The sequence below is a fragment of the Elaeis guineensis genome, chromosome 7 (assembly GCF_000442705.2).
Source record: "Elaeis guineensis isolate ETL-2024a chromosome 7, EG11, whole genome shotgun sequence".
In the NCBI taxonomy this organism is placed as follows: Eukaryota; Viridiplantae; Streptophyta; class Magnoliopsida; order Arecales; family Arecaceae; genus Elaeis; species Elaeis guineensis.
The window spans coordinates 77,251,512-77,273,723 of record NC_025999.2 but is presented as its reverse complement, the minus strand read 5'-3'; the positions used below and the strand labels follow the sequence as shown (position 1 = coordinate 77,273,723).

Here is a 22,212-nt window from a genome sequence, read left to right as displayed (position 1 = left end):
TAGTAAAAGTTTACTCTTAGTTCAACTAAACTTCAAATGATACTTGATAATCAAAAAGCCATTTATGATAAAGTCGGCCTTGGCTACAACCCTTTAAAGAAATAAAAATTTTTGAAAAAATCTATGGAACTCATCAAGCAAAAGATTTTCAAATATTACTTGTTTAAATATGATAAAGTAGGACACAAATCCTATACTTGTTTCTTAACAAATCTAAAAATTCTAATATGAAGAAAATATAGGTTTCAAAAGGAACCACTGTGATTGACCAAAAGATCCAAGAAAGCTTGGGTACCTAAAGTAAAAATTTGATTTTTGCATCAGATGTGTCTTGCATCCCAAGGAAAAATCAAAATGGTATTTGATAGTGGGTGCTCAAGACATGACGTGATGAATTCATTTCATCACACTTGATGCAAAAGATGGAGGGATGGTACCTTTGGAGACAATAGCAAAGAAAAGATCATCGTTATAGTAACATTGGTATCACTCCTCCAAGTATATTGAAAATATTTTATTAGTAGATGTTTGAAACATAATCTATTAAGCATTAGTCAATTCTATGACAAAGGGTACAAAAGTTATTTTTGAATCTTCATTATGATAGTAACTATCCCAATGAAAAAGGTATTAAATTTATTGGGCATAGATATGGTAATATTTATATGTAGATTTGAATGATCTTTTCAAGATAAACTTGCAATGCCTAGTAGCCTTGAATGCAAAATTAATGAGACTAGTTGGCTTTGGCACCGTAGGCTTGCACATATTAGCATGCATTCACTTTCAAAACTTATTAAAAAAGAATTGGTTATCATTTATCTAAATTAAATTTGAAAAAGATAAAATTTTGATGCATGTCAACTAGGTAAACAAACAAGAGTATCATTCAAATCTAAAAATATTATTTCAACTTCTAGGCCATTAGAATTATTGCACATAGATTTATTTGGATCCACTAGAACTACTAGTTTGGGTGAAAAATGATATGATTTTATAATTATGATGATTTCTCGTTTTACATGGATTTTTTTTTGCACATAAGGATGAAACTTTTCATGTGTTCTCAAAATTTTATCAAAAAGTTACTAATGAAAAAGATTTTTCAATTCAACATATTCAAAGTGATCATGAAACGAATTTGAAAATCAAGATTTTGAAAAATTTTGTAATGAAAAAGGTATTGACCATAATTTTCAGCACCTAGGACATCCCAACAAAATGGATAGTAAAAGAAAAAATAGAACCCTTGAAGAAATGGCCTGTACCATGCTATGTGAAAGCAACCTCCCAAGATACTTTTGGACGGAAGCAATTAACACGGCATGTTACATATTAAATCATGCTTTAATTAGATCAATTCTAAAGAAAATACCTTATGAGCTTTGGAAAGGAAGAAAACCAAATATTGCATATTTACATTTTTTGGTTGTCGATGTTTTATTTTGAACAACGGTAAAGAAAGATTAAAAAATTTGATGCAAAATCCGATGAAGCTATTTTTCTTGGTTATTCCTCTTCTAGCAAAACTTTTAGAGTTTTCAACAAAAAACTTTAGTAGTAGAGGAGTCAATACATGTTATTTTTTATGAGACTAATGATCTTCCTCAAGGAAGAATGAAGGTATTGATGATGCAGATCCTCTTATAGAAGGGATGAAGGAGCTCACCCTAAAAGACTCAACAATTCAAAATAAGAAGAACATGAAAACAAACAAGATGATGAAGGTAAGAACAACAAGAACAACCTCAAGGTACAAATGATCTACCCAAAGAATGAAGGTATGATCACAATATCTCAAAAACTAATCATTGATGATCCTACACATGGAGTAAGAACTCATTCTTCACTTAGAGATGCATACAATCATTTTGTATTTGTTTCTCATCTTGAACCTAAAACATAGATGAAGCTGAAAAAGATTATAATTGGATAAATATATGCAAGAAGAACTTAATCAATTTGAAAGAAATAATGTATGGACTTTAGTATCAAGACCTAAAAATTATCCAGTAATTGGCACAAAATGGGTATATAGGAATAAATTGAATGAACATGAAATGTAATTAGAATAAAGCAAGATTGGTTAAAAGGGTTATAATCAAGAAGAGGAAATTGATTTTGATGAGACCTTTGCACCTGTTGCTAAATTAGAAGAATTAGGCTTTTACTTGCATATGCATGCTTTATGAATTTTAAATTATTCTAAATGGATGTCAAAAGTACTTTTTTAAATAGTTATATTATTGAAGAAGTTTTTGTAGAACAACTTCTGATTTTAAAAATCATGCTTTTCCTAATCATATTTTTAAATTAAACAAAGCTCTATATGGTTTAAAGCAAGCACCTAGGGCTTGGTATGAAAGGTTAAGTAAATTCTTGCTTAATAATGATTTTTCAAGAAAAATGTAGATACAACCTTTTTCATTAAAAAAATCATGATGATATCTTAGTTATACAAATATACATTGATGACATTATTTTTGGATCTACTAATAAAACTCTTGTCAAGATTTTGCTAAGCTCATACAGGGGGAGTTCGAGATAGCATGATGGGAGAACTTACATTCTTCCTCAGACTCAAATCAAACAAACAAAGGAAGGGATCTCCATCATCCAAAGCAAGTACACAAGAGAACTACTCAAAAAATTTGGAATGGAGAGCTCCAAAGCAATTGGTACACCCATGAGCCTATCATGTAAGCTTGACAAAGATAAAGAAGGTAAAAATGTAGACTCAAAACTTTATAGAGGGATGATTGATTCTTTATTGTATTTAACTGCTAGTAGACTAGATATTATATTTAGTGTTTGTTTATGTCACGCTTTCAATCAAATCCAAAAAATCACACTTAAATGCAGTTAAAATTTTTTTTAAATATTTAAAAGGTACACAAACTTCAGGATTATGTATTTTAAGGACTCATCAATTGACTTAATAGGATATTCAGATGTCGATTTTGCTAGATGTAAATTAATAGAAAAAGTACTAGTGAACTTGTCAATTTTTTGGAGTTAACTTAATCTCTTGATTTAGCAAGAAGCAAAATTCGATAGCACTGTCTACAGTCGAGGCGAATATATTGTAGCAGAAGTTGCTTGCTCAAATCTGTGGATTAAGCAACAACTTGAGGACTTTGACATCAAACTCAATGAAATTCCCATAAGATGTGATAACACTAGTGCTATTAATCTAACTAAAAATCTAATTCAGCATTCTAGATCAAAACATATTAAAATTAGACATCATTTCATAAGAGAACATGTTCAAAATAAAAATATAATTTTTGATTATATTTATACGAAAAATAATTGGCTGATATCTTTACCAAGCCTTAAGTGAAGTCAGATTTTTGAAATTAGGAGAGAATTAGAAATCCTTGATCCTTCAGCTTGAGTATCTTTTAATTTCAAGTTCAATTTGTCAAAAATTCATTGAACCAATTTAATTTTTGAGCTAATTTCACATCTCTCTTTCTTAAAAGCTCAAAACTATCCCTCAAATAATCAATCTCTCAAATAGACACCTTCTTTCAAGTTTCAAGCTTTTTCAAAATTTTCCATCATTTTTTTATTTTTCTTACCATGAGTCGACCCTAGGGTAATCTTGTAATTTTTTTATTAAAATCAATCGGACTCTATTTTATTAGGATTTCATCGATTGCAAAGAGCCGACCCCTTTGCCGTTCGTCTTCCCCATTCCACCAAACAAGATCACCTCCCTCTCCACTCTCATCTCAAAATCTCTCTTCTCACCAGATTTTCTCCTTTAAATCATCCTTTAGGATTTAAATCTCTCTTCTCTTTCTTCTTCATTTGGGTGTTCGAGCTTACCCTAGCTTCAAACCCTTTCTCCAAACGACGATCTGTCTTCCAAAATCTTTGCTTTTTCTCTAAAAATCTCTTCCACTCTACCACTCATCAACTCTCCTAAGCTATTTGCAAGTCTTTCTGTCAAAATGGCTCCCAAATCAAAGCTACCGCAGAGAAGAAAATCTGTTCGAGGGTTAGAGGAAGATGTGCGCAGAAAAAGAATGACTGTCGAGCCCTCTTCTGCTCCAACTCCAGTTCCAGATCTTGCTCCAGCTTCTTCACAGTCTCCACTCAGTCCAAGCAAGGTACCTCTCTCCAATCAAAAAGTGAAACTCGAGAAGAATATAGATTTCAAATTTTTTGAAAAAAAGGGTTCTCTATTGGATCAAAGATTAAAATCAAGGATGGAAGTTTTATGTTTATTAAAAAAAAATACTTATGTTGATTTGGTCAGAAATTTTATTAAATTTGAGTTATTGCAATGGAACAGTAAAATCTTTGGTGAAAGGGGTTAACATAGTTCTTGATCCATTGCACTTGGGACAAATCTTACACTTGCCTTGTGAAGGCTATACTCATATGGAACTCTCAATCAAAGAAGAAGATTAAGTGCTATTTTAGGGAGAGTATTTACTGAAAACTTGAATAAATTAGAAGCAAAATTCTTTCAGTTGAAATGAGGCTTTTGCATCACATGGTTACCAAACTTTTTATCCCTAGGAGTGGCAGGCATGACCTCTTATCTGGTAGGGATATTTGCATCATGTACCATGTGATCACCCAGACCCCCTTGAACCTTCCTGCTTTGATGTTTGAGGCCATGAGGGAGACCTGAACAGGTCTAAGGCTCACTTGCCTTATGGTATGGCACTCACCTGTCTTTAGGAGGTTCGGAGTCTGTTTTGAGGGAGAGGCAGTCACCAAATTGTCACACTCTGACACCATCAACCGCCACACACTGCACCGCATGAGTTTCTCAAAGACTGATGGCGTTGGTCGAAGGGTGTTGAGGAGAGAGCAGAGAAGAGAGGGACTGTCTTCACCTCCTCGTGATCACAGAGCATCTCCTGATATTCAGTTCGTATCTGATCACGAGGCTGGTCCCTCAGAGTCAGTGAGGAGGCATGCTTCAGTTTCACAGTCAGAGAGCAGGGTACATCCTTCAGAGTTCAGACTTGCAGATGATCAGATTGAGTTGATGTCCCAGCATGTTGCCTCCATTTTATCTCAGTAGTTTGCCACCTCAGTCTTTGCTCAGAGGTCGACATCTCAGGCTGACTCAGATCAGACTTTGATCCCTCATATCTCACTATCTTTCAGATGCTCACAGCTCAGTCGTACGACTTGAGGAGCTTGAGGGATGTGTTCTGAGACTGACGGGCAGAGTTCTAGATTTGCAGAGGCAGGTATTAGCCTTAGCCCATCTCCAGCGCATGAGGACATCACAGAGGTCTCCAACCTGTCTGCAGAGGTGGCTAGACTTTGAAGAGTTTTGGAGGATGGATTTGACTTCTTGAGAAGACAGTTCAGTGACTCCAGTGAGACTGTCTCTACTCAGATTGGTGCCTTGATGCAGTCCATGACGAGAGCTTTGGAACAATTGGACACCATCAGACTTTCTCTCCTAGCACAGTCCATAGCTTCCAGGCTCCAGATCTTCTCGTCCTTCTGCTCATGCGATACTTCTACCCGTGGCCGAGGCAGACGTGGTCGAGGACGTGCCCTGGCCTTGATCCTGAAACTCCTCATCATATCTCTGACTCTTCAGATTCTGATCCCTCTAGCCATGATATCTATTAGATCTAGCATAGTTAGTCTTTTATGTCTAGGTTCTAGCTTATGCCTTTGTAATTGTTGGCTGATTGACTCATGGATAGTTGTATTTTTATCCATAATTTTTGTATGGCCTATGTACTTTGACTTGACTCATATGTATTGTGACACTTATGTCACATTTTGGATATATACATATATATACTTTTAACTTCTATGAATATCTTTGGATTGATTTTTATGAATGGCATTAATTGAAATATCTTAATATGATATGAAAAATACCTCATATATGTGTTATGAAATATTATGAATGGCAATATCTTCTATATGAGCAAATTGAAATATCCTTTATGATTGCTATAGTGAGGGGAGTCTCTTTCATTTTTTTTTCTTAAAAAGTAGAGTAATAATCTTAATTGATGTTATCAAAAAGGGAGAGTAGATGAACAAAATCGAGCAATAAGCAAAATTATCTAAAATCGAGCAATAAGCAAACTTGTCTAAAATCGAGCAATAAGCAAAATTATCAAAGCAAATTTGTCAAAAAAAAATAATCTTATAAGCTATCTTAACACTAATCTACAAACTACTCATGATGTATTTTATTCAAATAATTGGCTATAATGTTTAAGTGATGCATCTTCATAAATTTGAAATTCTTGATTAATGCTTTATATATGTTATGTTTTGCTTTTGCTCAAGTATTTTGTCATCATCAAAAAAGAAGAGATTGTTACTCCATGAATTGATTTTGATGATTACAACACATTTGAGGGGGTTACTAATGATTTTGCTTGAAAAAAGATTTATTATATTTCAGGAGTAAAATCATAATTTTATCAAGTTCTGATTCGAAAGCCTCAAGAGCAAAAACAGAAGATTTGTGATCTATTGGAGGTAATTTCATATTTTTTGGATGGATATGTTGAAGAAATTTGAGTTTAAAGAATTGGATCGATCCTATGAGTCGACTCCTGTCAAAAGGACTGAACGGCATGCTATTTTTGGCTGGCACACCCAAAAGGGTCGACCCATGAGTCGACCTCTATTGCTGTGCAGCCAAAGATATAGAACAGTGATTTTCTGTTCTGTGCCACAGAGGTCGATCCCATGAGTCGACCCTGTGCAGAGGTCGACCCCATAAGTCGACCCCTGTGACGGAAACTTTCATAACAGCTAGTTTTCAGCTCTTTTTGCAGTATTTAATGCTCTTTTAATGATCTCCAACGGCTCTATTTTAGCTCAGATTTTCTCTACCATCTATTGAAGCTATAAAGGCACTAAAAGGAGGGAAAAAGAAGCAAAAAAAAAGTTTCTCAAGCATTCATTTCAGTCCTAAGCAAAAAATCTCTTCAAGCAAAAGAAGCTTTCAATTCAAGTTCACCAACCTCTCAAGAGCTCATTCAAGTCTTCAACCACCTTGAGAAAATAAAAAGCTTCCTTCTTATTGTGTAAAGTGCATTTAAAATTTTATTTGCTCATTAAAGGAGCTAAATTTTATTTTCATGTGATTAACTCACATACTCTGTTTTGTCTTGATCTTTAGTTTTGGAAGGGTTCTAAAACTTGAAAAGATTGACCGAACCTTGAATCGATTATATTGGATTGCTTGTATCTAAAAATAAGTGTTCTAGCTTGAGATAGCTAGAGTCGGAGGTACCGACGTTGTATTCTTGTTGAATACGGTTTAGTGGATTTGAATTTCAAGTAGGAGCTTGGAGAGTGGATGTAGATGCAAGGTTGGCACCGAACCATATAAATCTTGTTTGTTTGTGTTGTGCTTACTTGCTCTCTTTCTAAATTTTTTATCTTCTTGCATTCTTGCATCTAATTTCTACACCTTGCTTAAATCACTCTCTACATATATCCTGCTCATTGTTATTTAATCTTCATAGTTCTAAATTAACTTTAAAATTTTAAAAACCAATTCACCCCCCTCTTAGGTTGCATAGCTGGGCAACATAGATAATTTTTATACCATTCTTATTATATGTCTTTGAATCATCAAAAAATTAATAAGATGATAACACATATTCTCAAAAGTTGAGAATTTGAAACATATATCATTGATGGTTAATTTTTAAATTATTTTGATCGATGAATCATTATAGAGATGGTGAGTGATCCGATAAGATTAGTGTATGGATCATTTTTTTTAAGATAGATAAGTCTTAAATCTACAGTATGGGAACACTGAGCGAGAGTGTAGGTAGTTATTAGAAAATAATGATACCCTTGACTATTCACAGTGAGGTTAATGTAGTTTGACTGCATGTTTACTTAGTCTCCTAGTCATATGGATCCTTATGGTATACGTTGGATACAGTAGGTTTGCTGTAGGAGTAGGATGTGCATCTAAATGGGATCTATACATCTTAATAGTTGAGGAATAGTCCTATATGATTTATGAAGTTGAGTTCTTAAGACTGTGGCTATGACAATGTGATTAATGGAAAAGAATTTCGTGAGACATCACGAGTTGAACTCGAGCTAATTAATCTTACATATGATGAACGATGAGTTTGACGAGTTTTCTATAACCTCCATATTGTCGGGACTCATGATAGAAGAACTGAATCATATGTTAACTAACCTAGATGTTCAAATCTTCTATTCTGCTGGATTGACTACTTGCTGCTAGGCGTCACTGGTGATTATGTCAAAAATAACAATTAGATCCATCTCTCCTTTCCTTTGTTGCCGCCCACCTTCCTTTCCTCCTTCTTGGTGCCACCCAAGAGGGAGATGCCCTTCCTTCCTCTTGTTCATCATCTTCTTCTTTCTTGAGAAAAAAAGAAGAAAAATTAGATTTGATTTGAAGGAAGAAAGATCTGCAAGGAAGCTAGCACTCCAATGATCTTCGAATTCTCCTGATCATGATTAGTCTTTGTAGATACCTGTAGAGACCGAATGCATGCGCGGCTTCAAAAAATCCAAAAGACATCCATGATTTTCGAATCACGATAAAAATTTATCCGCATAAAAATAAAATTCAAATCTCAATAGAATAGATCTAGATCTTATATATGTAATGATTTATAAAATAAAATTTTAAAATTATGCATCCATACGAATCGTCATGAGATGGTATTTTCTTCACTCATCCTCTTCTGTCGCTGACAATCCTCTTTCTCTTATCCATTTCTCCTTCTCCATGATTTCCTCCACCTCCATCCATTCCTCCACCACCTCCCCTTCCTCCTCCTCCTCCCTCCTCTCTGATTGATCCCACCTCCTTCATCGTCGGTGTATCTCTTTCTCCCTCATCCTTTCTCCTCATCTATTTTTCTCTTTTATGATGGTTCTCTCCACCTCCATCCATTCTTCTACTGTCTCCTTCTCCTCTTCCTCCCTCCTCTCTCCTCCCTCATCTCTGATTGATCCCCTCCTCCTTTATCGCCGACATCCATCTTTCTTCCTCCTCCTTCCTCTGCTCCTTTTTCCTCAGCTATTTCCCCTCCTCTATGGGAGTTCTCTCCACCTCTGCCCATCTCTCCATCACCTCTCCTTCCTCCTCCTCCTCCTCCCTCCTCTTCGATTGATCCCTTTCTCCTCCCTTCCTCCTCCTCTAGGTCATCCATAAGCCATCCTCTTCCATATGGCCCCTCCTCCTCCTCCTCTTTCTCCCTCCTCCCCCTTCTCATCTTCTTCCTCTTTCCTCCCTCCTTCCTTCTCTCTAAGTGATCCCCTTCTTCTCCTTTCCTCCTCCTCCTCTAAGCCATCCATAAGCCATTTTTCTCTATGGTGGCTCTCTCCTCCTTCTCGTCCTCTTTCTTCTCCAAGCCCATCCCCAAGTGAGGGCATTTTTATACATTGAGAGAAAAAGATAATACCATTTGTTAGTAAATAAATGACTTAACCATATTAGAATATATCGATAACTAGAAGAATCAGTTTGATACTTTTTAAAGTACAAGAGGTGTAAGTGAAATTAAACTAAAGTTCAGAGGGTGTTTCTTTTAGTGGTCAACTTTATTTATCACTAAGTTCAATAATTTATGACGAAATATCACTTATCACAAAATTATAAAATCTTTAATAATAAAATATTTGTCATAAAATCTAAGCTATTGCGTCATATAACTTCATAAAAGATTCCTTATAAAATCTTTTAGTGATGATGGTGTACTCTTTGGCAATGAAATGTTTATACTTTTTATGATAAATAATTTTATCATAAAAATATAACATTTCTAATAATGAATGTTTTAACATCAGTAGAGATTAACATTTATTGATGAAAGATGTCGTATCGATACAAAATTTTCAATTTCTTATGATGAAACATATTATCACTAAATATTGTATCATTTAGTGATGAATATAGTTATGTCATAATTAATCTACATTTGATGATGAAATATTACTATCATCATCTTATAGTTTCAGCAACACACTTGTAATGATGCTTATCATGATGATTTTTTTTTAATTATTTTATAATGAAATTAATTTTTTTGATGATGACTATGTTTACTTCACTAGAGATTAATCTTTAGTGATGAAAAATATGTTATATCATGATAAAATTTTTAATTTCTTGGGACAGAATAAATTGCCACCAAATATTGTATCAGTAGATAACAAATATAATTTTGACATAATTAATATATATTTGATGATGAAATATTGCTATCATCACCTTATATATTTAGCGATACATTTTTCATGACCAGTGATTGATGATTTTTTCATCACGAAAATCTTTTTATGGTGAAATTAATTTTTTAAATAATAATTATTTTTATTAATTTTTTTTATTATAGTACATCCAACGAGATTTCATGATTTCTTGCATGTTAGCCAAGGTTGGGTCCTGATTTCCAATTATCAGACTTGGAGTAGTGTTTGGATATCCTTTTTTTATTCCTAGAATAGGAATATGAATTTTTAGAGAATAGCTATTCATCTTTGTTATTTCATATTCTGTTTGGTTGGAAATTTGCTATTCCAGAAGAAATAAGATGCAATTAATGCTCTGTTATTCTATATATCTAGAATAAGATGTAATTAATGCTCATTAAAGATCTAGAATAAGCTATTCCATAGTCCATCATAGAATAGCTAAATCAGGATAGATGGGAATATGAGAGGATTGACCAGAATTATTAAATCAAGATGGCCTATCATGCCTTTTTCATCTATTTGGAGGTATAAGATGGAATAAATCCTTGTGTCATCCAGAATTGAGACATCCAAACACTATCGGAGAGATATAGTTAAAGTCCACCCGCAAAGACTTGCCATCATCTTTGTGGAACCTGGTTGTGGGCATAACTCCGCATTCTTCCGGAGGGCTAAACGGATCAACAATTTGAAGATGGTTCGTGGAGGAAGTGGGCTTGGGCCAGAAATCTGGGGCACAGATGGAGAGAGTGGGCCTAGGGCCAACGTCCTATATACGTGGAGGGTCAACGTGGTTTGGGAAATCAACAAACGAAATGATCTCTACCGAACATGCTCAGCTTCCAGTCGTAGCCGGAGAGCAGACTACGAAGGCCAAATGCGAGTTATGCGGCGGAGATCCTTCTGTTATTGTAAGTGGAAACCTCCGCAATACCGATGCAGAGTGCATAGCCGAGTTGTTCCCTCATCATGTCATCCACCGAGAGAAAAGCTTGAAGCAGAGCCAATCTATCTCGGGTATCCCTTCTTCCCCTGCTTCTGTAGAGATCTCTTCGGACTCTGCAAGACCTGGTGGTATGACGTATCCCTCTACAATTGAAGCACACCACCAGGTTTCTGCACTCCCTTTGGAAGTGATCCGCATCACCACATCTAAAACAACGATCCTTCCTAAAGAGCCCGAAGCTAGGCGTAGAGGAAGGAGCAGAGCCATTAAAGTACAAGTTGCTCTGGTTCCATCTACCTCTAGCTGAATTCTGAGAGGCATAATTGTGATGGACAGGACGACCAGCCTTGAGGATGTCGCCGTAGGTAGGCTTCCTCCCAAGGATTCCAAGAGTTAGTTAATGGAGAAGGAATGGGGGTTTAGACCTGTGGATTGGATCTTGAGGATTGCTGACCTGCCTTGGGAGAGGGAGATTTTCTCTAATCACACGGCATTTGCACCAGCAGCGATTCTCGAAGAGGGGCGCACCGGGTAATAGGATGTGTTGGGATATACCGACAGACCCCGACGGACGATCTCGGTGCCCGACTCTACCGACCTTAATGACCGACGACCCCGACGATTCCGACGGATGACTCCGACCGACGACCGACGGACGACTCCGACAAACGACCCCGGCGCCCGACTCTACCGACCGCAACGACCGACGACTGCCGATACTGTCCGACCGAAGGTATGTCGGTCAGGCAGACCCTTTCCGTTCCCGACTGGCCGAACGACAGAGTCTCCTCCGACTCTTGCAACGCGCCAGATTGGCCGTCGGAGGGTCCCTGGGTCTTCACCCGACATCCCACAACCAAATACCGATGTATGGTCGGTCGGCTACCCAAAACGCCGTACGACTGCTGAGGGCCGCCGTCCTGACAAAGGCATGCGGCATAGCCGCCCTGGGACATTGTCCTGCCAAGGACATAGATTAATCCTAGCGATGTGACGGCCCATAGCGATTTGACAATCCGCGGTGACTCTGACAGCCTCCGGCGACTTGACAACTCTCCCAATTGTCTGCGCCATTAATGACGGTGCCATGCCGCGCTCTACTATAAAACGGGGAAGGCAATAGTGCTGCGGAGGAGGTTCTTTCGAAACCCCTGAACTCCCCCCCCCCTCTTTAGCTCTCTCTCTCTCTCGCTGAGCTCTCCTGATTCTTTTCTACTGTTGCCTAGTCTCCTCTCTGACTTGACCATCGGAGGGTCCCCGTCGGAGACATCTTCGGTCAGTGTGGACTTCCTTTGCAGGTGCTCGTTCCCGATGACTAGGCGATGAGGGGATTGGCCGCAACAGATTTGGCGCGCCAGGTAGGGGGAGATAGGGATCACGACCCCCACAGAACTCGAAACATCCTTTCGAAATGACAAGAACCAGAGCTCAGCGATCGAGGGCCACTGGATCAGCGAGGCACTCTTCCCGTCGGGAAGAGGCCTCTCCTCCACCCTCCATGGTGGAACCTAGATCTCCACATCCTGTGGTGACTACGGAGGCGCAGATCGCGATGATCGTGCGGCAGATGACCGTGCTGACAGACGCGGTCAAGAGCCTTCAACAACAACCAACCCGGTTGCCGCACTCGCCGATGGAGCAACCGGCGGCACACCCAATGCCCTCCAGGAGCAGCCGCCGACGCCTGCGTTAGTCTCCGTCCCTTCCTCAGGAGCAGCCATCACAGCACTCCCACCGAGAGGGGGAAAGGCGGACACGGCATGATACCCACCAGTCCCGACGACCGTCTCTTTCCCAGCTGGAACGAGCAAGGAAAGAGAAACGGCCGCGAACATCGTCCGCCTCCCTCTTAGATTCGTCGAAAGACTCCACCTCCGGGATCTCTCGGCACCGACAGACCGACGACTACGAACACAGGTTCGAAGAAATCGACCGTCGGCTTGCCCAACTCCAGGTGGATGGCCAGAAGTCTTTGAACGACGTCGACTTTCGGACCATCCAACCTCTCTCCTGACTCATCCTCGACGAGCCGATCCCTAGTCGGTTCAAGATGCCTCATGTGGAGTCCTACGACAGCTCCACTGACCAAGTTGACCATCTGGAGAGCTACAAGGCTCTCATGACGATCCAAGGGGCGACCGATGCCCTTCTCTGCATCGGCTTCCCATCCACACTTCGTAAGGCCGCCAGGGCCTGGTACTCCGGCCTCCGCTCGGAAAGCATTCACTCCTTCGGTCAGCTCGAACATGCTTTCGTGGTCCATTTCAGCACTAGTCGGAAGCCCCCACAAACCTCGGACAACCTTTTTTTTCCTCAAGCAGGGAGAAAATGAGATGTTCCGACACTTCGTGACGCGATTCAACGCGGCCACGCTTGAGGTTCGGGACCTCAATGAAAATATGGCTATCTCATCCATGAAGAGGGGGCTAAGGGGGTCCCGATTTACATACTCCTTGGATAAGACCCTCCCCGGACGTACGCCGAATTACTGGAGCGCGCGTACAAATACATGCGCACAGACGAAGGAGCTTCCGACCGGCGCCTGACTTAAGGCACGGGCCGGAAGGAAAAACGGAAGAAAGGTCGGGCCCCTACTGAACCCAGCAGGCCCCCCACCAATAGATGGGTCTTGCCCCGACGATGGAGTCCGAGATCGACGCATCGCAGGTATGACTCCTACGCCCCTCTCTCCTCTCCTCATGTGCGGATTTTACGACGGAGATCGAAAGAGCGAAATATCTGCGATGGCCTCCGCCTTTGAAGGCAAAGGGCCTCGACCAACGCATCCCGATCGACGAATCTACGACTGGATCGTCGATCACCGAACCAATGGCTCGATCGTCGATCGATGAATCTACGGTGAATCTACAGATCGGCAACAATTCGATCGCTGGTCGACGAATCTACGATGAATCTACGGATCGATCGTCGATCGCCGAACCAACAGCTCGATCGTCGATCGACGAATCTATGGTGAATCTACGGATCGGCAACAGCTCGATCATCGATCGATGAATCTACGGTGAATCTATGGATCGGCAACGGCTCGATCGTCGATCGACGGATCTACGACAGATCTACGACTGGATCGTCGACCACCGAACCAACGGCTCGATCGTCGATCGTCGGATCTACGACGAATCTATGGCTTGATCATCGATCGTCGATCGTCGATCTCTGCTTCAATCGTCGAATCTATGTGTCGGTCGTCGAATCTGCATTTCGATCGCCGACGACACATCGAATTCTACGGCGAAGATCGAAGGGGCGGAATATCTACGACGGCCCCCACCTCTGAAGGCAAAGGGCTTCGACCAATGTGGCTGGCTAACTTGCCAACTTAGCTTCGACTAAGAAAGGGCAAAACGCCAAAACAACCACGACATACCCGCCCGATCAAGGTTTGGGCAACGGATATTCGACTTGCGACATACCGACCCGGTCACGACCGATCGAAGGATATTCGGCTTGCCACCGTCTATCATACGACTCGACATGCTACGTCAACGGATATTCGACTTGCGACATACCAACCCGGTCACGACCGATCGAAGGATATTCGGCTTGCCACCGTTTATCATACGTCCCGATGTGCACGCCCGACTGAAGGCCAGACAATGGATATTCGACTTGCCATCGTTATCCTATCCGAATACGTCGGACGCTACTCGACTATCAGACTCTACAGAATGATCGTGTCGACGAGCAATGTTCGGAGGTTGGCCGACCTCCGACCCGACGTGCATGCTCGACCTACTGTCGAGACGACCGACATCGGATCGTTCGTTGATGCGATCTCCAGAGTCGGGGCAAGACATGACGGAAAATCACTCCTTTCGCCCGAAGCCGTCGTCCACGCATTCACGTAAGCCAACACGACATCGGACTCAGGAGTGGGGGGGCAACTATTGGGATATACTGACCGACGACCCCGACAGATGACCCCGACGGACGACTCCGGCGCCCGACTCTACCGACCACAACGACCGACGACCCCGACGACTCCGACGGACGACTTCGACCAACGACCGACGGACGATCCCGACGGACGACTCCGACGGACGATCCCGATGCCCGACTCTACCGATCGCAATGACCGACAACTGCCGACACTGTCCGACCGAAGGTATGTCGGTCGGGCAGACCCTTTCCGTTCCTGACTGGCCGAACGACAGAGTCTCCTCCGACTCTTGCAACGCGTCAGATTGGCCATCGGAGGGTCCCTGGGTCTTCACCCGACATCCCACAACTAAATGCCGACGTATGGTTGGTTGGCTCTCCCAAACGCTGTACGACTGCTGAGGGCCGCTGTCCTGACAAAGGCATGCGGCATAGCCATCCTGGGATATTGTCCTGCCAAGGACATAGATTAATCCCAACGATGTGACGGCCCACGGTGATTTGACAATCCATGTTGACTCTGACAGCCTCCGGCGACTTGACAACTCCCCCAATTGTCTGCGCCATTAATGACGGTGCCATGCCGCACTCTACTATAAAACGGGGAAGGCAACAGTGCTTCGGAGGAGGTTCTTTCGAAACTCTTGAACTCTCTCCTTCTTTAGCTCTCTCTCTCGTTGAGCTCTCCTGATTCTTTTCTACTGTTGCCTAGTCTCCTCTCTGACTTGACCGTCGGAGGGTCCCGCCAGAGGCATCTTCGATCAGTGTGGACTTCTTTTGTAGGTGTTCGTTTCTGATGACCAGGTGATGAAGGGATTGGCCGCAACAGGATGGAAAATGGTTGAGGAAAGAGGCCTTCCTGAAAAAGGAGACGGCTTACCGGGGAACTTCGTGGATCTCTTAGGAAGCGAAGTATATCCGTCTCGTCCGGTGACGTATAAATGATAGAAAATTTGGTCTTCAAACCAAGAGCTGTTAACCTGCTTAAACTCACCCAAACTAATAAATTTGTGGTACGAGATTTTCATAACTATGCCTCCATTTTTTTTTTTTGGTAAAAATAACTGTCTCCTTACTTTCTCTTAGGAAAACAAAAATCGGGTCAATGCCATATTTCCTAATTTTAGGAATTTCCAACAATTGGAGCTGTAAAAGGTTTGGTGATGGGTGAAGCTAGCTAGTTTGAGCCCCTGCATAATCGATGAGTATGATTCCTAATTTCAACCTGATTATAAACAATTTGGGCTTGATTGAAGGTTTTGCAATAATTTACGTATGACTTGACCAGACACTCATCCACACCTCTTGGCACCATATATTCGGGCAAAATAAATTAATAGCAATGGTTAAATAACAAGCAGCAAATTTGCTAATATTCTAATACACTAGTCAGCAAACTTTGCTCGAGAAAGGGTAGTTTGAAGGGTATATACATAAAATGAGATCAGTGTTTAAATTATAACCTGTGCAAACGTGAGAAAGAGTGAATTCCAATCAAAATTGTGCTTCCCTTAGTCCTCCCATACGGCACCAAGCTGCCTTGTTATCCAGTTAACTGATGAGAAAAAAGAAAAAGCAAGAGAGATGCCTTTTACATTCAATTGGTAGAATTTTCCTGCAACTTACATGGCAAATTTTAAACCGATAAAATACAAATTAGATAAGATTCTCGTTTCTTTTCTGTGACGAAAGATAAGATTCTTGGTTCATTCAAAATAAACAATCCCAATATATTACTAATTGCGACAAAAAAATTGCATGGCCGATAGACATATACTGATTGTAAGAATTCTTACAACTAAGGTTGTAGAGAGTTTGTATTCAAAGAAGAGCCACCCCATGGCAAACTAGTAGTGCTTAGCTATATGTACATGACTTCAGACAGTAATTTTTTGCAAACAGGATGAACATATCAAATGCCAGATGTTTATCCAATTTATAATAAACACAATTATATATCCACATATCACCAAGTCATCATGCAATGGAACTCATGGTAATCAAGCACACCATTCCCATCCAGATCATAAGCCCTTATCATGGCTGCACACGCCTCGTTGGACCTCACGTCCCCTAAACGACTCAACACCCTCTGCAGCCCCTCAGGTGTGATGCACCCTGACCCCTTATCCACCTCAAACATCTCGAACGCTTTCCTCAAATCCTCCTCCCCTCCGCCATCCCTCTCCATCATCAGCCTCACAAAATCCCCATAGTCCATCAGGCCATCGCCATCCGAGTCAAGGTCCCCAATCGCCCTCTCCGCCTCTTCCAACGTCATGTCCTCCCCAGCTGATGCAAAGAAGGACCTCAGTTCATTGCTCGATATCTTGCCATCGCCATTTGCATCGAAGCGGTGGAATGCTTCACGAAAGTCATCGGCCTGCCGACTAGTAGAGCTATGGGGAGACATCGGAGGGGTTGGCGAGCTAGGCTTAGAGGAGCGACGGCGGAGGGTTAGCTTGAAGGTGTTGTTATAGAACCATTTGGATGGCTTGGAGAAATTAGAATTGGTAGCCATGTTTGGTTAAAGAAGGGAAATTATGAGAATGGAAGAGATGAAGGTTTCTAGTTTTTTTTTTTTTCAGATATAGGATCACATGCTTGAGTGTGTATATTTATGGAGAAATGGGCTGAGTTAGGAGATGAGTTAGGCATGAGGAGAGATGGAAAGAAGGTGCTCGGAGGTTACGTGGGAATTAAAGAGAGGAAGGTGCATGGGAGCTTCCTTCACTAGCGTTTGAGTGGGAGAGGCTACCAGGAATCTAGCCAAGTGCACTTACGAGGTAAGACAAGTTTTATGGATCAATGAAAGGTCATTTGGCGCAATCATGGAGTCCTGACTCACATTTGAAAGAAAGGGGATCCTAAAACTCCTGTTTGAAGTTCACTGTAGAGATAGTTAGAAGGAGTGACTCAATTTACTGTCAGAGCTATATATATTTGCCTCAATTTTCCTTCTGAATGGAGATCCTCTACAATTCTAGTTGCAGGAAACCTGTAGTTCGGTTATGTTGCAGATTTCTGTGGATTGTGTAACTTGAGCCTTCATCCATAAAGTGATTGAAATTAGCAAGATTTTTGTTTGGCCTATCAGAATCCGGTGCGCACACACAAGCAGCTGGAATTTTCTATGGCTCGAAATAATTGAATGCCTTTTATTTGCAATAATGTAAATTTAATTTCAGTGCAAAGCCAAACTTGATGCATGTGGGACTTGAAGATTTGTCTTTGATGAATGGTGATGTTGATGCTTAGGTTTACCGTGTGGTATTTGTATTCTTATTGTCTTACCCCAAAAATAATGTTTCTGCTGTGCAACGAAGCTAGGCTGCACCCATATGATGGAACAATACCTGGTGTACTCTCCGATGGCAATTGCATGAAAGGCGTTATTTCACATCACGTATGCCCTTCATGTAACTAAAAAGAAGAGTTTCAGAGACTTCAAAATAGAAAATTATGAGGTGAATCAGATCCATCATAAATCTAGAATCTATCTAATAATTTCAACCCAGGATGAAATAAATCAATTTAGGATGACTTCATCTTAGATTAACGGTGGATCTGTTCCATCTAATAATTTTTTAGAATGAATAACTTAGTTTTCTCCAGTCAAGTGGGACAGAATATTTTTAGCTGATATAGGTTCTTCTATAACATGGGTTCTTAAAAAAGTCATCAAACAAAGTTTGGCAATTTAACCTATCTAACTCAAGTAGGTCAGGCCATGATAGGATGCATTACTAAAATGCTATAGCGTTTAATTATGTTGTATACTAGAGAGAGAAGGGATATAAATGGGCCTTGCTAATCATAAATCAATCGTTCATTAGTTTAAATCAATAAATAATAAATAATAATTATGTTTTATTTTTGTAATAAATAATAGAAAATGAAATCAATATTGGAAATCCTCCTACAAAGCATACACGACATATTTCTGCAGTGTATCCTAAAATGTTTTATAAATTTTTGTAAGTACATCATCAAAGTTGATGGATTGTTTGAGCCATCAACAAAATACACAATTTTTTGTTTCCATTGAGAAATTAGTATTCTAAGTACTCTTGTTTCCTTCCAATAGGAGATATCTTGACAAATCTGTCAGCCTATGTACCAAAAAAAACAAATTAATTTGTCAGCCTCCAACTCATCCTTTCCTTTTCAAGGTCAAGATATCCAACCAAATATCTCAGTTCGAACTACCATCACCTACCCAACCGAACAAAGTTAATAGCCCTACCAGAACAAAGACAAATCCTTCAATCCATGCTCCCTAAAACTTTCTTAACGTCCCACTTAAACCTCATTAATCCTGTTAACACATCAGTTACAAACACTTCCTTCCAACTCTAATGGTCTTGTCCTTCTCTATTGCTAGAATCGCACCCAACCCACTTTAAATGCTTGGTAACTTCTCCCACCCAAAAAAGCTGATATCTGTGGAAGCTCCCATGCAATTTCCTCACCCACATTCCACCATTCCCACGCAACCCTCAAGCACTTTCCTTGCACCCACCTGCACTCCTTTCCAATGTTAGCTTACTTCCCTTCTCTATATATGCAACTGACCTCCATTCACCTCATATACTATAACGCATACTCCATTCACCTATGGCTACTAATTCTAGTCATTCCAAACCATCCAAATGGCTCTCCAACAAGGCCTTCAAGCTGAGCCCCCGTCGCCTCCACCGCACCAAGTCCGGCCTGCCGACACCTCCACCATCCCCCCATGGTGGTTGCACCAAGGAGTTCCATGACGCATTCCGGCACTTCGATGCCGATGGCGATGGTAAAATATCAAGTGATGAGCTAAGTGCCTTCTTTGCATGGGCCGGGGAGGACGTGAACCTTGAGGAGGCCAAGCGGGTGATCGGAGATTTCGACTCGGATGGCGATGGACTAATGGACTATGATGATTTTGTTAGGCTGATGGTGAGGGATGATAATGGAGGGGATGAGGATCTGAGAAGGGCATTTGAGATGTTTGAGTTGGAGAAGGGGTCAGGGTGCATTACACCTAAGGGACTGCAGAGGGTGTTGAGCCGGTTAGGGGAGGTGAGGTCTAATGAGGAGTGTGCCGCCATGATAAAGGCTTATGATCTTGATGGGAATGGGGTGCTTGACTACCCTGAGTTCCATCGCATGATGACTTGATGTTATTTGAGTTCATTGTTCATTCTCAAAAAAAAGTTCATTGTGAGTGCGTTTTTACCAACGTATATAAGTGTGCTCGAGTTCTTATAATGAGCATATAAGTTGTTTTAGTGCAAATTGCCCTTTAGTTTTAGCTTAGTTTTATATGATATGAATGTGGATATTTATTGTTCTTTAATGAATGTTGAAAATAGTAAAGTTTATTTTAGATTTAAATGATCTTTTTGAATTACTTTGAATTATTTGCGGACTAGCTATGAATTTACTTGAGCCTGCAACTATGTGCACTGACCAAGAAAGAGTGGTTCCAAGACAAGTCTTGGAACTTGGAACTCCCTATGAAACGTGATTGTACACCCAATAATGTATCTTATGTAGGGTCCGTGCTAGCCAACTGGTCCAGCTAAGAGAATTTTATTGATCATATGAAAGGATTGGTGTTTCTTTTCTCATAAAAAAAGATTGGCTTGCTATAGGGGACAGGGTTGTATTTTCACGCGGAAAAAGGATTCACCGTCACATGAATCCACCATTAGATCCTGTAATAATCGTTTCAAGATCTACGTAATGAATAATAAAATTTAAAATACTTTGAGAGCTGTGCAATTTAATAGTCAATACCATAAAATAAGACCAACCATTTATCCGTGTGAAAGATAAAACATGAACCCTTGCTACATGAGTTGTCATCTATCTTAATATGAGAAGCTTTTGCTGTCTATTATTGTCTCTCTATTCTCTTGAATATTTATATGTCCCAACTGCATGTATAAAATAATAATCTTGATTTTTACCTGTCATGCCTCCCATAACTAATTTAAAAACAAATTATTAGATTAAAAAAATATAAAAAAAATAATTAGATAGATGACAACCTTTTAATTATCTGAAATGTGCCTGCAAGAGGTTGTTGGTCCATGTAGCCTATAAACTCCATCCATAGTAGCAATAAAAACATACACTATTTTTTTTAATCATTTACAAAAAAAAAAAGATCATCTAAATTACAGTCTAAAATGCAACACTAATCAGATGATAGCACAAGCAATAAACATAATAAGTCTTTGAAATGGCATCATGTATAATTTGAATTATTTTAATTTGAGCATGATTTGATTTAAGCCTTGCAGCATTAAACATTGTCCTTAGGATATTGTTGCATGTTGGGTGTCATTACATTAATACATTGTTTTCTCCTATTTAGCATAAACCCTTCAGGAGATGGAAGCTCATGAGACGTCGCACTATTTATTTTAATTTCCATGGAAAAGATAAACCTGTAACCACAACGGTAAAAGCCATACATTTATCTAATATTTATTTTATTTGATACAGGGTTAGAAAGAGACAGCTCTAGGTCTAAATCTGATGACTGCATTTCTGTATTTTCCAACACAGATGAGTAAAGATGACGTTCCAAGCAAGCTGGTCTAACGAGCATCAAACGTGATTTATTAACTCCAAAATGTAATTATCTTACCAAAAAAAAAAAAAACTACAAAATATAATCATGGCACCAATAATACTAAATATTGACAGATGCTTTGTGCAAGCTACAAAATTGACGGATTCTCCTCTGAGAGGAGAAGAAATGATAAGGAATTGAAATCAATCTATTTTTAAATATATATCAGCTTTTCGAAAGTGAGTTATTTTTCTAAAACTCCAATAAAATATAGACTTCAAATTTAGTAAAAAAATAAAAAGCTATCGCTTGTATAAGAGTCCTTCCATAAATTTCTCCCAAATCTATTTTATAATATTTATTGACATTTGCAAAATTAGGATTTTACTTGAGGTGGTTTAGTTTATGATTTTCGGGATTTAGATTTTTTTTGGAGGTGGTTAGTTTCAAGACTTTGCAAAATTTCTATTATTTTATTACAGAACTTATCTCATGCGATTGCACATGAGACAATTTGATGATCTCATTCTGGCAATCATCGGTTATGCCAATTTTGCTTTATATAAAGTGTGAGATATTCTAG

The 22,212-nt window shown here is 39.9% G+C and overlaps 2 protein-coding genes across 2 annotated transcripts; one reads left to right on the top strand and one right to left on the bottom strand.

Moving 5' to 3' along the window:
- Positions 1 to 16,766: 16,766 nt before the first annotated feature.
- LOC105048944 (probable calcium-binding protein CML41) lies at positions 16,767 to 17,682 on the bottom strand. Its single transcript, XM_010928449.4, has one exon. The coding sequence runs from the start codon at positions 17,580 to 17,582 to the stop codon at positions 17,028 to 17,030; it is 555 nt and encodes a 184-aa protein (XP_010926751.1). The 5' UTR covers positions 17,583 to 17,682; the 3' UTR covers positions 16,767 to 17,027.
- Positions 17,683 to 19,541: 1,859 nt separating this feature from the next.
- On the top strand, positions 19,542 to 20,432 carry LOC105048942 (probable calcium-binding protein CML41). The gene has a single exon (XM_010928448.3). The coding sequence runs from the start codon at positions 19,679 to 19,681 to the stop codon at positions 20,222 to 20,224; it is 546 nt and encodes a 181-aa protein (XP_010926750.2). The 5' UTR covers positions 19,542 to 19,678; the 3' UTR covers positions 20,225 to 20,432.
- Positions 20,433 to 22,212: the final 1,780 nt, after the last annotated feature.

Coding starts and splice junctions, on each gene's coding strand:
- LOC105048942 (XM_010928448.3), top strand. CDS start 19,679: ATGGCTACTAATTCTAGTCATTCCAAACCATCCAAATGGCTCTCCAAC.
- LOC105048944 (XM_010928449.4), bottom strand. CDS start 17,582: ATGGCTACCAATTCTAATTTCTCCAAGCCATCCAAATGGTTCTATAAC.